Source organism: Quercus robur, chromosome 4 (assembly GCF_932294415.1).
Source record: "Quercus robur chromosome 4, dhQueRobu3.1, whole genome shotgun sequence".
Taxonomy (NCBI): domain Eukaryota; kingdom Viridiplantae; phylum Streptophyta; class Magnoliopsida; order Fagales; family Fagaceae; genus Quercus; species Quercus robur.
Window position 1 is genome coordinate 43,502,604 of NC_065537.1, and position 17,537 is coordinate 43,520,140.

Here is a 17,537-nt window from a genome sequence, read left to right on the forward strand (position 1 = left end):
AGATTGTCTTTTTTTTTTTTTTTTTTTTTTTTTCTAGAAAAAATTTTATTTTTAAAAATATATAAATAATAGTATTTAATAAAATATCAAATGCATTTTAGCTTTTACTTTTAGAACACACTTGTCAACATAAATGATTCATTAAAGCAATACAAACTTTCTCCAAAACCAAAATCTTTAGCCAACAACCAAACTTAGCAGGTTGAGCTTGTGGATAGAGAAGGATAAAGTATCTTGTATAGAATGATACCAAGTTATTCCTATTAAAATAAAATTAACGAGAAATATGGTTGTAAAAATAACTATCTACTGACACATATCTTTTATTTATTAGTGATATTGTTATTTTTGCAGACATATCTCATTTTTTGGATTTTGATACCATTGATATGGTATCGTTTGATACTAAATACCTTCTCGCAAAATAGACTAGCTTTACTTAGTAATGACAGAATTGTGTTTCAAAATTCAACAAATGCATTGACCTCCCGCTATATTATAGGAGAAACCCAGCTTCAAACAGAATATACGTAACCCTGTGAAAATATTAGCAAATGATGCCTTCCATATTTACACTTTCCTAATCCTATTCCAGTCCATTTCAAGCACTATGCCACTATGCTTCCTTATTTATACCCATCTTCAATCTTCTAAACTGCAGTTAGTTTTTTAGTTTTTTCTGTAAGTTCTTTCTCTTATTGCTTTTTTATCTGTCCCTTCTTTTCCTGTGACTTGCTGGTAGTTTTATTTTCCACATACTTCTTGGGTTTTCATAATCATATTTTTCTTTAGCTTCCATAAAATGTGAACTTAGAAACAAAACCATGATTTTTCAATGACTTTTTATATTCACGTATACATTTTTTATTTTATACAAAATAGAAATTCTATTCTAGTTTAATTTAAGTATATATATACGTGAAACTCATTTCTAAAAACTTGAATTTCGACCCTTCTTCCATCCCTACCCCCAAGAACTTTGTACTTGTAGAGTTACCATTACGCGTGATGGTAACCACGATACATTTGGATACAATGTTAATGGTTCTTGGTTTATTGGTGGTCTCCTATATCACCTTTCATTCTTTATTTTCGCAGGACTTGTAGGGGGACAAAATGGCAAGAATTTCAACCCCCTTCCCGGGATTTTTGATTTTAGTATTATGTTGCTATGCATCCAACATGGCAAAAGTGACAGGATACACGGCATACACAGACCCGAACCAGCCAATTCGTATTAGGATCAGGGATCTCATGATGAGAATGACTCTTCAAGAAAAGATTGGTCAGATGGTCCAAATTGAACGTGCCAATGCCTCTGCTGAAATCATGAATAAATTCTTTATTGGTGACTGAATGACTTCTATTATTGCATTGCTTGAATTGCTTGAGCAATAATTTCAGGAATTGTGTTTTTGAGATTTAATAAATTGAAAAAATTGGCATTGCTATATATAGGAAGTGTATTAAGTGGTGGAGGGAGTGTCCCTGCTCCTAAGGCTACTGCACAGCAATGGATTGATGCAGTGAACGATTTTCAGAAAGGGGCTATGTCCACTCGTCTTGCAATCCCTATGATATATGGAATTGATGCTGTTCATGGCCACAACAATGCGTACAATGCAACCATTTTTCCTCATAATGTGGGCCTTGGAGTGACCAGGCAAGTGCATGATCAACATGATTTTTTTGGATTAGTTTTTTTCACTGAAAGTATATTTGCTTGAAGTTAACAAAAATATAATTATACCTAAAAAAAGAAGTTTTGAATGCTCTACACAAACAAATAAATTATAAATTAAAAGAAAAAAAAGCTAATCAAAACTCACTTGAAAATTTCAAAATGCATATATAATCAATATTGGATAAAACTAGGCATGCATTTCATTTATATCTTTATATATTAAGATGATTCAAAAAGTTAATTATGATCTCAAAAAAGTTTTAAAATGACTCTAATATAATTAGATAATCTTTATTCCTAAAAAATAAAAAAATAGGGTTAAAATTGTAATTCAACTTAAAAATAGAAAACTACTAAAGAAACTTCTTTCTTAAGAATTAAGAATTAGCACACACTTTCTATTTAAATATATCTTACACAGGTTTGATACATTTTCCCTTAAATATTAACACACACTAAACCTATAAGTTTACTCATTTTAAAAATCCTAAATTTTAGTTTTTTAAAAAGTCTTTCCCATATAACCTTACTGAAAATTTCAAAATGCATATATAATCAATATTGAATAAAACCAAGTATGCATTTCATTTATATAATCAATATTGGATAAAACGAGGTATGCATTTCATTTATATCTCTATATATTTTCTCTATATATTAAGATGATTAAAAAAATTAGTTATGACTTTAAAAAATGTTTAAAATGATTCTAATATAATTAGATAATCCTTATTCCTAAAAAATAAAAAAAAAATAGAGTTAAAACTGTAATTCAACAAAATTTAAAAACAAAAAACTACTTGAGAAACCTTTTTCTTAAAAATTAGCACACTTTCTATTTAAATATATTTCACACACGTTTGATACATTTTCCCTTAAATATTAGCACACACTAAACCCATTGGTTTACTCATTTTCAAAATCCTAAATTTTAGTTTTTTAAAAATCCTTTCCCATGTTACCTCACTTAAAATTTTAAAATGCATATATAATCAATATTGGATAAAACCAGGTATGCGTTTCATTTATATCCCTGCATTTATCTCTATACTAGCCTCATTACATATGCTTTGCATGTGCGATGAGGCTTTTTTTTTTTTTTTTTTGGGTCTAGTGTCATAATTTCCTCTTAAAAAAAAAAAATTGAATAAGTTTATTTTGAAGACATAGATTAATAGAAAAGTGTTATACTTTGTAAGCATTTTAAGTGGAGTTGGAATTATATTTTTACTGAGTCATCCTCAAGTTTTTTCTCTATTAAAGTTAAAGTTTTGGAGTATTTTTGAACCACATAAAAGTTCAGTTCAAAATGGAGAATTTTCTTATAGTTAGTATAGATATTAAGATGATTCAAAAAATTAGTTATGACTTCAAAAAAAAAGGTTAAAAATGCCTCTAATCTAATTAGATAATCATTATTCCTAAAAAATAAAAAATAAGGTTAAAATTGTAATTCAAAAACAGAAAACTACTAGAGAAACTTTTTTCTTAAAAATTAGAACACACTCTTTATTTAAATATATTTCATATACGTTTGATACATTTTCCTTTAAATATTAGCACATACTAAATCTATCAGTTTACTCATTTTCAAATTCCTAAATTTTAGTTTTTAAAAAATCATTTCTTGTGTAACCTCACTAACAATAGATAAATTCAAATTGAAAAATTATGATATTAAACTCCCAAAAAAAAAAAAAAAAAGTCTCATCATACATGTAAAGCGTGTGTGCTGAGGCTAGTGTATTTTAATTCTTGTTTTTCAAAATTTTATTATAAATCTGCTTGTATAATATTATGGTAATTTTATTTTAGGATGACTTAGATATCAGAACAACTCTACCCCTTTCTGACTCATCAGATACTGATTTTGCATTTAATTATTGTTATTCTGCTAGCTATGTATCCTATATTGATTGAGGTTCACAGTTAATTTTATTTTTTATTTTTTAAAATATGAGTATTTTAGCCTTATAAGAAATGCATTGCTTTTAGTTTTTAAATACAATGTTTCTGTTTTGTATTCAACATGTAAACTGATAATAAGATCAATCCACTATTCTGTGGTACTCCACAATGCATGAATTAAACTTGTTATGCACATTCTGTGATCTACTGTAGAGATCCTGACCTTATAAGGAGGATCGGGAGTGCAACTGCACGTGAAGTTCGAGCCACTGGAATTCCTTATACATTTGCTCCATGTGTTGCGGTAAGTAAAAATTTCTTCATAGAAATGGACTCTATATAGAAGAAAACCTTAATAACTGAATTTCGCTCTTTTTTTTCTACTTTCTTAAACATAATATCTTTCCTTAAAGTTTAGTACAGGAACAATTTTTGTCTCTAAAATTTAAATTGATATAAAGAAACAAATACACACCCAAACAAGGGAGAAGGAAATAAATTTTTAACAAAGTCTTTTAGGAACTAAAGTTGATCACTTTACGTTAGATCTATAAGAAATAATTTTACTAAAATCACTCGTGTGCTAAACTTTTATTTTATTTTATTTTAGTACATGAGCAATTCTTTTTTCATCAATGCTATATTCTCTGTTGAATAATGCAGGTCTGCAGAGATCCGAGGTGGGGTCGATGCTACGAGAGCTACAGTGAGGACCCCAAGATTGTCAAAATGATGACTGATATCATCTCAGGGTTGCAAGGAGAACTCCCTAATAATTCTTATGTCTCCCATCCATATATTGAAGGAAAGTAAGAATCAGTGTCTCCTTTGCTTTACTTTATTTGATCTTTGTTTCAAAGATGGTAAATTCAAATTTTTGTTTACAAAAAGAAAAGAAAAGAAATCAATAGCCACTAGTGCCAAATATATGTGAAATCCATACCAATGTTTATGATTGCATTGCATACAGGAATAAGGTGGCAGCTTGTGCAAAGCACTATGTTGGTGATGGAGGCACAATGAAGGGCATTAATGAAAATGACACCATTGTTACCCCGCGAGTATTGTACGGCATCCACATGCCTCCTTACTATATTTCAATCATTAAGGGTGTTTCTACTATCATGGTATCCTACTCGAGTGTGAACGGAGTGAAGATGCATGCAAACGAAAGGTTGGTGACTCGGTTTCTTAAGAAAAGACTCCATTTTGAGGTAATTTCTAATTTATTATTAGTAATTTTTATTAAATTATTGTCAATTTTAATTCATAAATCTTATAAACTGACATGATTATGAATAAATTATTGACACCTCAATAATATTATAATAAATTAATTTCTTAATTTTTCTTTTGTTTTGTATTTAGTTAGAAGACATTTCGATCTATAAAGTTTATATAGTAAAATTTGTAATATTTTATCATTCTCTTACAAAATTTATACATGAGAATATTTCTAATTGAATTATGGGTTGAACCTTTCAGGGTTTCGTCATCTCAGATTGGCAAGGACTTGACAGGATTACCTCTCCACCACATGCAGACTACACATATTCTATTCAAGCTGCAATTCTAGCTGGAATTGACATGGTCAGTTACAAAACTCAGCTAAAGATTTCTTCAAGTCATGTGCATGGTTACCCAAAATTTTTTTTTTTGGGGTTAAACTGAGTGCCTACAATTATTCCAATATCATTGGAAACCTTTGTGTAGTCTTGCAAATATTTTCTAATTTTTTACAAATTTATGACAATGAGTCTTCAAAATTTAGGTACACCATTATGAGAATTGTTTTTTTCCTTATCCATTAATGGTTGGGAAGTGGTAAAACACGTTTTTGCTTTGTTTGAATCTGCAAGGATTTTTTATTTTTATTTTTTTAGAGCAGAGAAAAAAGAATTTTATGTCATTGTTACATATGATATGTAATGGCACCCACCTGTAGGACCTACTATCTTGTGAATGCCGATAAATTTCTAACAGCGACACCAAATTGATGTAATTAAGGAGAATATTAGAATCATTCAAAAACCCCCTGAGGCCTTCTTCTTACATCTATTTTCACTACCCTAAATAGTAGCATGAAAATCTAGAAACGTTTTTTTTCACATATATACCGATATTTGTCTTAAAAATTGCTGTGGTTGAGAGAGATGCCTGATTTCATATTTGTTGCAGGTCATGGTTCCTTACAATTACCCAGAATTTATTGATGGCTTGACCGATCTGGTTAATAAGAATGTCATTCCCATGAGCCGAATAGATGATGCCGTAAGTAGGATCTTGCGGGTTAAGTTCACCTTGGGTCTCTTTGAGAACCCTATGGCTGATAACAGTCTAGCTGATATGCTTGGAGCCCAGGTTAGCCACTTAATATCCCAAACTAATCGCCTTTTTTTTTTTTTTTTTCTTCATATATTTTCTTTTTTGGTAATCATATACCTAATTTTAGAGCGTCTTCGACCCTTACCTTATCCTCTACCTTAAGAAAGTGTCATTTGAGCTAGGAATACACTATAACAAAATGTATTTTTGGTGATGAGGAAAATTTTTCATCACCAAAGCTAACATATAGTATAAAAAAATGAAGTATCTCAAAAAAAAAAAAAAATATATATATATATATATATATCTATATATATATATATATAAAATGAATAACTTTTGGTGAACTTTATAATTTATAATTTCTTTATTTAACCTGGTTAATTTTTCCATGAGCTTTTATTTCCTTTTTTATTTATATAAGAACTATTAAAATATATAATTCATTTTTTTTTTTTTTTTTTTTTAATAATTTGATTGTTGGAGAGAAAAAATTTGAATCCTGAATATCTTTATTGGAAATATAAAAAAATGCTAACTAATTGAGGTATAAAACTCTTAGTTATAATTCACTATCTAATTCGTATATATAGTCTATAGTTTTGACATAAATGTCTTGTTATATTTTGTATTGGCTAACTCTTGGTCACATTCCATGTGTTCATTAGGAAAATAGAGATATTGCTAGGGAAGCTGTGAGGAAATCTCTTGTTTTATTAAAAAATGGAAAGCCTACGTATGCTGGGGGTTTTTTGCCCCTCATCAAGGAACAGCCAAAGATTCTTGTTGTTGGAACTCATGCAGACAACTTGGGCTATCAATGCGGTGGATGGACAATCGAATGGCAAGGACTCAGTGGCAATGACCTCACAATTGGTAAATATATACTACCAATGCTATACAATTTATTTTCCCCAAAGGTCTACTTTCTTACTATGTATATTCTTTTCAATTAGATTTGTGTGCAAATTATAAGTCATATGAACTATTTTCTCCACACAAAAAAAGGGTTATACGAACTATACCCATTAGCATGTGGTCTTAGATGTGTGCTTGGTGACTTTGTTTTTGTAGCTAAGTTCATATAGAGAAATATTTAAAAAGGGAGCAAATTTTACTTTTCACTCTAATCTTTATTATGAATTATAATGTCCCTACCCCAAATGTTCAATTCTCCCAATTAATCTCATCATTTGAGAATTGTTGTAATGTCCATTCTAAATTGAGGTTTATCTTGGACGGAAAATTGCACTCGTGAACAATACATGAATTCCAGGTCTACTCACTGAATAAAGTCGACTTAAAAGAATTAAAATAACTAAATTTCCATCATATGAAAATTGACCATGAGGCCAATAAATTGAGCCCTAGAGTAAATTTCCAACACAGATTGCGAATAATTTGTAAAACTTGGCCAATTGGCAAGATTTTAGGTTGAAGAAAAGCATTTTTGCATCTTGAGGTATGTGTGTTTTGCTTCAGCAGAGATTAATAGGAATTGTTTGTTCACTACAAAAAAAAGGTCCTATAACCGTGTTTTTAGGACTTGTATTTGGTTCTCGATTTGAGTTAATAGGGCTTGTATCCATTTGATGTGTGTGTGTGTTGTGTCTCTATTTTAGTTGTACTTGTATTTGTGTGATTTATATATATGTCAATCAATTTTCGTCCATTTTTAAATATCTTTTGTGACTATGCAAATAATGATCGCTTTTATTTGGAATATGTTCATGGTAGCTTATAATGTTATGGTTAGGGTATGCATTGCATGATTTGTTTTCGAGTGAATTTACTGAGATAGGATGAGATTATTTTCTATGTATAATATGGGTATTTTGTGTATATAATGGTACTGATATATACCAATAATTAGTAGATAGAGTTGGGCTGCATGTGCATGCCTTACTGCTTTGTGTTTGTCATACATTTGTTGGGAAAAGATTCAAGAAATTGTTTGATATGATTTATGTGGTGATGAAACTTTTGATAGTTACTGTTTTTTATTTATTTAGTGATTTTTTGAAAACCCTCTATACCAATATAATTTCAATTTACTGTCTATCACTTGGTAGTAGGTGTTTGATGTAGTTATGAACTTGCCATTAAGTTACAACATAACATTTTAACATGAAACATCCTAACTCTATTTATCCATATTGGAAAGTGGGAACTAGTTGGTTCTTTTGGGGGTGCTTTCATTGTTCACCATAAAAGAAAAAGTGCTCGCTTTAAGTGCCATTAATAAAAATGGATGATTTTCAAGTTTTCCAAATTAAATCCCTTTTTGCAATTACATTTGGTTATCCTCCAATAATTCAGCAATCTATCTCTTTGAAAGAACTACTTTTTTTATGACAGGAACCACCATCCTCCAAGGCATTCAAGAAACTGTTGACCCAAGCACCAAGGTGGAATTCATTGAGAACCCAGACCCTGCCACAGTGAGGTTCAGTTCTTTCTCATATGCTATTGTGGTAGTAGGTGAGAAACCATATGCAGAGACTAATGGTGATAATATGGACCTCACACTCCCCGATCCCGGACCAAGTATAATCAACAATACATGCAGCAATATCAAGTGTGTTGTAGTTGTCATCTCCGGGCGTCCCCTTGTGCTTGAACCATATCTTGAATCAATGGATGGTCTTGTGGCTGCATGGCTCCCAGGTACTGAAGGCAAAGGTGTGGCTGAGGTTCTTTTTGGTGATTATGGATTCACTGGCAAGTTGGCTAGAACTTGGTTTAGACGAGTTGATCAACTCCCAATGAATATTGGGGATCCAAACTATGATCCACTCTTCCCATTTGGATATGGCCTTACAACTGAACCAACAGTGCAAACGTAAACTACCATTATAGGAAGGCGTTTTTTTTTTTTTTTTTTTTTTTCATAAAGAAAGTAGACATGATTGTATCTTACAAAAGTTTCTAAGTATGTGATTTTCGTCACCCATTTCTGTCCTATTTGCGTATTAAAAATTTTGTTTAGTATGTTCACTAAGTTGTTAACTGGGCATCAATTAAACTAATTATCGCGTTAATTTTTAGATAATACTAAATATTTGAAATCAAGATATGGTACTATCGCATACCCTTAGTACAATGATCACTCCACAAGTATAAGTACGTGTGGGGCGTGGGGGGTAAGAGCCAAGGTTCAAGTATTTAAAAGGAGTTTCACATATATATACATTTAGATTAGGCTGGAGTAGAGTTTCTATCTTGTATAAAAAAATAATAAAAATAAATAAATCAAGATATGGTTATAAATATTTGTAAATATTAATTAAATCATTTAAAAAATTACCACATTAATTAAACTTGGTTGTTATTTATAATAAATAGTTTCAAAAATTCTCTAACAAAAATTCTACGGTAAAAATGCAATTTACCTACAAAGCAAATAAACCACTCACAAAATAACCACCAAAATTTGCGTGAGGAATCCTTTCACCTGAAGGGAAAAAGTATGGAATCAGCTCCGAACAAATCCATTATGAACAAATTAATTACAATGTATTCTGAAGTTGGAGTTAAAGGCCGAGTTTCACAATAAATACAAGAATATCAACTTCGAAGTGGCATCTCTACTCTAAATACTTGAACTTTCTCTAGTAATAGAATCCAAAAATTAAATTCATTCCAGAGAAAAACTCAATTTGTGATCCTTATGTGTCTCTCAACCAAAGAAAAAACTCTTATTTTTATTTGCTCTCCCACACATTCTTTGCTCTCAAAAAAAAAAAAAAGTCTAAGACCCTATATAAAACATCAAATGGTAATCTTCTGCTAACACAATAAACAAGCTCTCATAAATTTTTCTTCATTTTTGCACTCTACAAAAACTCAACACTCGACAAAGAGATCTCTTTGTGCTATCTCTCCCAAATGATTATGCTCTCTCTCTCTCTCTCTCTCTCTCTCTCTCTCTCTCTCTCTATTATATATGAGTGTCTTTCAACTGCAAAAAAAAAAAAAAAAAAAAATCAAATTACTCTACAAAGAAACTTAGTCCATGTTATTTGTAAGAGTTTTTATCATTTCACCGATAAAAACAATAAACTTTTTACAATACTACCTATAAATAAGACTTCGACTTGTATGAATAAGATCCTCTCCATTTCATAATTAAGATTTTATTTCTTAAATCCAACAATACATGTCACTTTTTTAAAAATTTTAAATAACATGACATTGAATGAATGTTTCTTAAAATTTGTAGGAATAATATCTCTATAATCTAAACCATAAAATGAATCTATTTCAAATGAAAAAGATCCTATTACAACTTGTACTCTTTACTTGAGGCATTATTGTTTACCATTATTTTAATCTACCCATTCAAATTAAAGTAAGGAATTCAAATTCGTACCGTACAAGCTGGTACAATTGGAATTTTTCATATTGACACCTGAAATGGTACATAACAAAGCTAATTTGTACCATCATAAATATTGAACTGTACTAGATCATTTTGGCAAATTTCATGTTTTTTTGGCAATAAACTCGTTTTGGACTGGTACAGATTCAAGTGAGTTTTTTTTTTTTTTTTGGTACTTGCAACACCTAGTCCACATTGTTGAAGTTTCAACCATTGTTGGTGAGAATGTTGTGAGACTTAGATGTTGAACTTAGGCAAAAATGTAAAACTGACCCTCTAACTTTTAGTTTTTGTCATTTCAGTTCTCTAACTTTCAATTTTGTCATTTCAGTCCTCTAAGTTTCAATTTTTGTCAATGTAGTATTATGTTAGGTTTTAGTTACTGCTACCGTTAAGTTTGACCATTTTTTTTTTTTTGAAAATAATTTTTGTAATTAAAAGAAAAAAAAAAAAAAAAAAAAAACATGGAACTGGAAGGTCCCCTTCAGTCTTCATCCTTAGTTCCCCGTTCTCTGCTCTCTCTCTCTCCATCATTTAACACAAACACACGCTATACAACAACACCAACAAGATTTTCATTCTTCTTTTTCTCTCCCTGAAACGACATCGTAGTGAGAATATGAGCGACAATGAGTGGGTCAAGGAGGCTATGACCGACGACACGGTGGTGGTGGATTTTTTGTTAAGGCTCTTCCAAGTTCAGCCTCCTCTGCCAAAGCCTGTTCAGACTGTTCTCCACCTCGGCTGGACTGTCCGCCAGCGTTGTTCCGAGTCGGCGCCCAGACACGGTGACTCCACCATGAAGAAGAAGGTTGAGCCTACGCGAGCTAGTCCTACCACGCCGCTGTCATGGAGCGGCGTCACCTCTGCCAGCGGCGACGCTCTCGATGGCTTTGAGGAGTCAAGCCATCTTTTCAAACCGACTGAAAGCTCGAGATCTAAGGTTTGTTGCTCTGATTTTTCCGAGCAACAAAAAAAAAAGTTCCATGTTTTCTTTTTTCTTTTTTCTTTTTCTAGGCTTTTTTTTTTTATTTTCTTTTAATTACAAAAATTATTTTCATAAAAAAAAAAGGGTCAAACTTAACGGTAGTAGTAACTGAAACCTAACAGAATACTGTATTGACAAAAATTGAAACTTCGAGGACCGAAATCATAAAACTGAAAGTTAGGGGACTGAAATGACAAAAGCTAAAAGTTAGAGGGTCAATTTTGCATTTTCGCCTTGAACTTACCATCATCGTAACGACGTTTTTTTCTTCTCCTTATATCTATTGCTCCTTGCCTCTTTGACATGTTCTAAATACTGTTTCAAACTCCATTTCAGTTTGTCTATTGGAACAAAATATTTCGGTATCAGCCTATTTTTGCATACCATTTCAGGGTTACTGCTAAAGCTATATATAATTTGGGTTCAAGTTACATTAAATGTAACTCTAAGTTATGTTATGCTATCCAATAACTTGTTATTGAATTTATATTTTGAAAATCTTACCGTTGGATTACCTATTCTATATGTTCTTACCATGCATGCCAATTTTCATGTCAATCGGATTTTATTTATCATTCGATCAAAAAGCTCATCTTTGATGCATTATTTTAAACTACTAAAACTTGAATTTAAACAATTGATTGAAGACATCACTATTGATATTTGATAATCTTGAAATTTTGCAAGCATAGAGAACATACGAAGATAATGTAATCTAACGATAAATTTGCTAAAATTTGCATCCAATTAAAAAATATTAGGTAATATAACATTGCATAAAGCTACAGCATATTTTATATATATATATATATATATATATTCAAAATTTTATATGCATAAGTCTACATTGATCATATGATATTATACCATACCAAATTATTAATTGAAAAATCAATTAATGCATATTCTTAATATCACCATTACATAATATAAATATATAACATGTCATAAATAAGTAAAGAAAAAAAAAACATATATTAATGAAGAAAAAAAATGTCATATGTGAATAAAGTAAATAAGAAAAACACATTATTATGGAAAATAATAATAAGATATCATATGTGAGATTTTGGAAAAAATTAATAATTCATTTATATACTGACTATCTCCATACCATGTGGAATATAGTAGAATGGACTAAAACAAGTGGAATGGAGTAGAATGGGCCAGAATTTAGAATGAAGTGAAATATAAGAGTGGTTTCATACTGGTTAATTAATTGGAATGAAAAATTCTAGCCATTTTGGGCTTAACAGAATGGAATTCCTAACTATGCTCTTTGTTTCTTTCTTCTTTTTTGGTCTACTGTTTGTTTTTGTTTTCTTCTTTTTTTCTTAATTTTATTTTTGTCTTCCAGTATTTAACAATGGGTTTAAGAAATCACTTAACTCTAAGTCTATGACAGTAAATGTATAGATTATACTAACTGACATTAACTTTATTTTACAGCTATATATATTTATATATCAATAAAATTCTCATAAAAAAATAATGATTTTATCACTCTCATGCATTCCCCCCCCCCCCCCTCCCCAAAAAGGACTTGTTTAAGGGGTGTTGTATTTTATGAGGGGCTTTTCTCCTTTATACATATATATATATATATATATATATATTTTTTTTTTTCATTTTTTCTTTTTTGGGTGCAGGTCATGTCCAAATTATTTTAAGCCTATGCCTATGTCCAAGTCTATTTGACTATCTAAGAGAAAGTTCAGTCAAATAAACTTGGACATAGGCATAGGCTTAAAATAATTTGGACATGACCTGCACCCAAAAAAGAAAAAATGAAAAAAAAAAAAAAAAAAATATATATATATATATATATATATATATATATAATTGCATTAAGCTTAAAACAATACACTGATATCAACTGCAGTGGTGCCACCATGTTGAAAGCAGGGGTTTCAAACTACAAATGAACCCCCTAACCTGAAGCAAAAAAAAAAAGTATAATATTTTATTTATTTATTTATTTATTTATTTTGAACACCTACAATAAAAATTTAAACACTCTTAACACTAAAAACTGATGAAAAAAGATAGGAAGGTCCATCAAGAAATTAAAAGATGCATAGCTACACGGTAAGAGGAGAAAAACATGAAGAAGAAGAAGAAGATGAAGAAGATAACAGAAATTCACAAGCATGTTAGAGGAAGCTTAAGCCTGAAATTTTATTCTTTAACGTCGACACCTGAAACTTATTTGAGAAGGGAAACTAAAAAGTAAGATAGCTATTGAGATTTGGAAATAAAAAAGAGTAGTGATAAATGTGATATTCCATGGGTAGGTGATGGGAGTATAGTTTAAAGTTTAAAGGAAGCTTCCTTTGAAGTTTCATAACTTACAAATATTCCTACATGTTTGTTTATTTACCAAAAATATCAGATTTGATATATATTTTTTTGAATAACCAATTTTATCATTTTTTTTTAGAGAGTTTCAACATATGGCGTCCAATCCTAATGATAGCTCTTTATCATCAAACTAAGACACCAATAAGCTTTTGGTGTAGGTGGGGATTGAACTCCAGATCTCTTATACAATCATTAGAGACTTTACTAATAGAGCTAACTGAAACTCACAATTTAATCATTTTATATTATTATGAATTTTATTAAAAACATTATATTAAGTTCATTAATTTAATTTGCTAATAATAGCTTAATAATAATGATATAAATAGTAATATTTATCTTTTGAGAAAGCTAAACAAATCTTAAACTACTTAATTGCTTATAATTTGTTATTTATGAGAGGGGTATGGAGTTTACGGACCTATCAATGGGTAGTAATTTACTCTTTGTTTATTATATTATATGAGGCATGATTAGTAAAGAGTGAAGCCAAATATTATTTTTGATTGAATTGTTGAGTTGAATCCTTAATAGTCTAATGCTATAGACCCAAAAAAAAAAAATCTTTTTAATGATTAATGCTATATACAAAAAAAAAAAAAAAAAAAAAAATCAATATTTAGAACAATTACAAAGTACTAATAAGTTGTTCAAATTGACCGCCCCTAAAATAAATTTTATGGAGCTACCACTGATTGATTGGCACCAAAATATTTTGTTTTTTTGATCAAACTGGTCTTCAGTACGAAATTGACTCTCTTGATTCTAAGTCACCAAAACTCATTAACTTGTTAGGTTTCTTCAAATTGATAGACTTGTGAGTTGTCATTTGGGTCCTTACATGATTGATTCGGTGGTTAAGAGATAAAACAAGGACAAGTGGAAGGAGAAATATTTTTATTGAGAGAAACTAATTTTAAAATATTGAATAGGATCGAGATCCCACAATGCAATACTTTTGAAGGGTTCAAATAGAATGTTCCTTTTGGAACTTTCAATCTAGATGCTTGAATAAAAAAAATATGAAAAGCGTAATAAAAAAGTTAAAAATTTTATTGTCAGAAAATTGTACCATGCAATACCCCAATGTATTGCACAAGATCTCAATCCAAATAAATATAGTCTTATGGGGTTATGTCAAAGAAGTCAATTTAGTACAAAAAACTGTTTCGATTTACTCAGAGAAATAAAATATTTCAGTACCAGTACTGGTGTATCATTCAAGGTTACCACAATTATATATATAGACCTCAATAATCCTAAAATTAAAAAAAAAAAAAAAATATATATATATATATATATAACCATACATTTAACTTATATTAATCAATATATTTAATTATTTTTTGGTGCAATCCATGTCCAAATTATTATGTCCTAGTCTATTTAATTATCCAATGAAAAGTTGAAGAGAGAACCTACTTATGAAGGACATAATAGTCCATAACAAAAAAGATGGATCGTTCTTAAATGGAACTCACGTTTGGGCGAAGGCATGCTGCTAAAAAGTATTTCACTCAAAAGTCAAAACAAGCGCTCTTATTCTGTACAATAAGTCTATAATCTCCATTAACTTTTCTGCTCAACTTGGCTTAGTCAACCACCAACATGCAAGCAGATTCAGATTTCAGGTAAATGAATTTCTCTTCTCCACTTCTATACTCAGATTTCTTACAATTAGCTAGTAACTCAGTTTTTCTGTCTTTGGGCTATGTTAGAGAGAGAGAGAGAGAGAGAGAGAGAGAGAGATATCTCAAACTAATATATACAGATATATGCATCAGGAAAAGATAATAATGAATGTTTCCACAGAAAAAGAGATTTTAAAAAAATGGTGTTCATGATGAGTTTGTTATGTATTTTCAAAGTACATATTTTGCGCTATCAAAAAAAAAAAAAAAAAAAAAGTACATATTTTGCAATTTCTGTCTAACTATTGCACTTGCACTGTTTCTTTAGACAATTTTCTTGGATTTATAATTTGAAAGGCTTCTAAGACTATATTGCCATTGTATAAGGAACCTTTATGGGGCTTCATATATTCTCTTGATGATTTTTCTTTTCTTTTTCTAATTCATTTTTTTCTCAAAGCTTTGGCAAATGTTTTGAATCCATGGTAATTGGTAAATAGTTTTGTCTATGGTAGATTTCATTTGTTTCAAATGTTTCTTAGGTACATGCACGTCAGGTGTTTTTTTATTTTTTATTTTATTTGTTGTAGATGTCTAACGTGCTGTGATTATAATTTAATTGTAAAATTGAATTGATAGACGCAGGACGAGACAGTATTGCAATCTTGTCTTTATGCCATTGAGTAAATGCCTCACGGTTAGTCTTCTCCTTGAACTTATTAGAGACTGTACTCGATCAGCTTTCTTGCTTAACTGTTATCAATTTACATAGTATTCTTTCCCTATGAATGCTTTAACTTTTTTGAGGGGTAAAAAAACCTCCCATCTATAATTTTCCATGAATTGCTTCACCATTTTGTTGTTTTAATTTTTATTTTCTTGATGTCACTTTCATTCACTGGAACAACTTGTAAATGTAAATCATTTACAATATTTACTTCCTTCTCCAGGAGTGAGTTTTATTTGTTGTACCTATCTAGTCCATTTGTTCTGACTTGCACGGAAATATTAATTTTTACCCAAAAAATAAAAGATTAAAAAACTGCAAGGGAATATTTGAAGTTTAATGGTCTCACCATTTTCACGAAATCTTACAATTACAAGTTACTAGTGCTGAAGACATTTAGATTAACTAACAGCTGCCATTCTTTGTATTTTCCTTGTTATATGAAGAGATTTTTCTTTGTTTCTCTTTATGCTTTTTTGTCCTCTTTATAAGATTTGAATCTGAATAAAAATTTGACAACCGCAACGCAATACATCTGTAAACCACTTCAGCCAATTTTCAAAGATAAAATAAATGAATAAATAAACTGCTAACCAAGTCTAAGAAAATATTCTTAGCTTGCATGCCAAAGATAACCTCGCCCAAAGACTAGGCAGTACTGCAGCCACATATTCCCTAAGAACATGCACATATTCCATTGTCTAACAGCTTACAACACTCATCTTACATAGAGATGGATCTCACACTTGCTTGTAGGGTCCACATCCATATTACATGGTTGTTGTATATAACCATTACTCATGATAATAAATCTTGAGCATCCCGTTGAGGGGTGTAAAAATGCCATTAATTCAAGATGCTATTAGCAATTTACACACATTAATAGGGATGGCAATGGGTTGGGGGCAGGGACGGACCATGGGTGCCTTGTCCCGGCCCTATCTCCTCTTTAGGGTGAGGACCCATTCGGAGCGGTAGTGGAGTAGGTTGAATTTAGGACAAGTTGAAGATATTTTACTAATACTAATGAGATTGCTCTAACATTAATGAGATACATATAAAATACAAAGGGAAATGGAGATCGTGCATCAAAGTACAAACAGAGAACTAGACGAAAGTATTTTGAAGATATTACTAAAACAAGTATAAAAAATTATGTTATATATAACTAGAATATGTAAAAAATAACATTACGTTATAGGTATAAATAAGTTAAATATATATTAGATGATATGTGTATATATATGCATTCGGTGGGTAAGACGAGGTGGGGTGTGCAAAACTATTACTCATCTCATCACCTCTCTTTGCGGTTGGGGAATTCCGCGCAGCACGAAACTGGTAAAGGTGGGTCATGCGGGGCGCGCAGGTTATTTATTCAATCTATACACAACAAAACGGCATGGTCGAACTTTAAAAATTTCAAGGCCATGATTGATAATACTTAGCTGATAATGATAAAGTATGGTCTAAATTGTTACTAACCAATTTGACATGTTTGAGGGGCCCAAGTAGGAGGTATGGGTCTGATG

General features: G+C 30.5%; 1 protein-coding gene across 1 annotated transcript; it reads left to right on the forward strand.

The window, feature by feature from the left end:
• The first annotated feature begins 1,116 nt into the window (after positions 1 to 1,116).
• Positions 1,117 to 8,763, forward strand: LOC126721999 (uncharacterized). Its single transcript, XM_050425138.1, has 9 exons — positions 1,117 to 1,348; positions 1,459 to 1,663; positions 3,806 to 3,896; positions 4,256 to 4,401; positions 4,563 to 4,806; positions 5,078 to 5,182; positions 5,771 to 5,953; positions 6,586 to 6,793; positions 8,276 to 8,763. Exons 1-9 carry the CDS (start codon positions 1,117 to 1,119, stop codon positions 8,761 to 8,763), a joined length of 1,902 nt encoding a protein of 633 aa, XP_050281095.1.
• The last annotated feature ends 8,774 nt before the right edge of the window (positions 8,764 to 17,537 follow it).

What these genes read in the sequence shown, in the direction of transcription:
- LOC126721999 (XM_050425138.1), top strand. Translation starts at nt 1,117, where the DNA reads ATGGCAAGAATTTCAACCCCCTTCCCGGGATTTTTGATTTTAGTATTA. An exon ending in CATTTGCTCCATGTGTTGCG is followed by an intron (nt 3,897 to 4,255) that starts GTAAGTAAAAAT and finishes TGAATAATGCAG; the next exon opens with GTCTGCAGAGATCCGAGGTG. An exon ending in AGAAAAGACTCCATTTTGAG is followed by an intron (nt 4,807 to 5,077) that starts GTAATTTCTAAT and finishes TGAACCTTTCAG; the next exon opens with GGTTTCGTCATCTCAGATTG.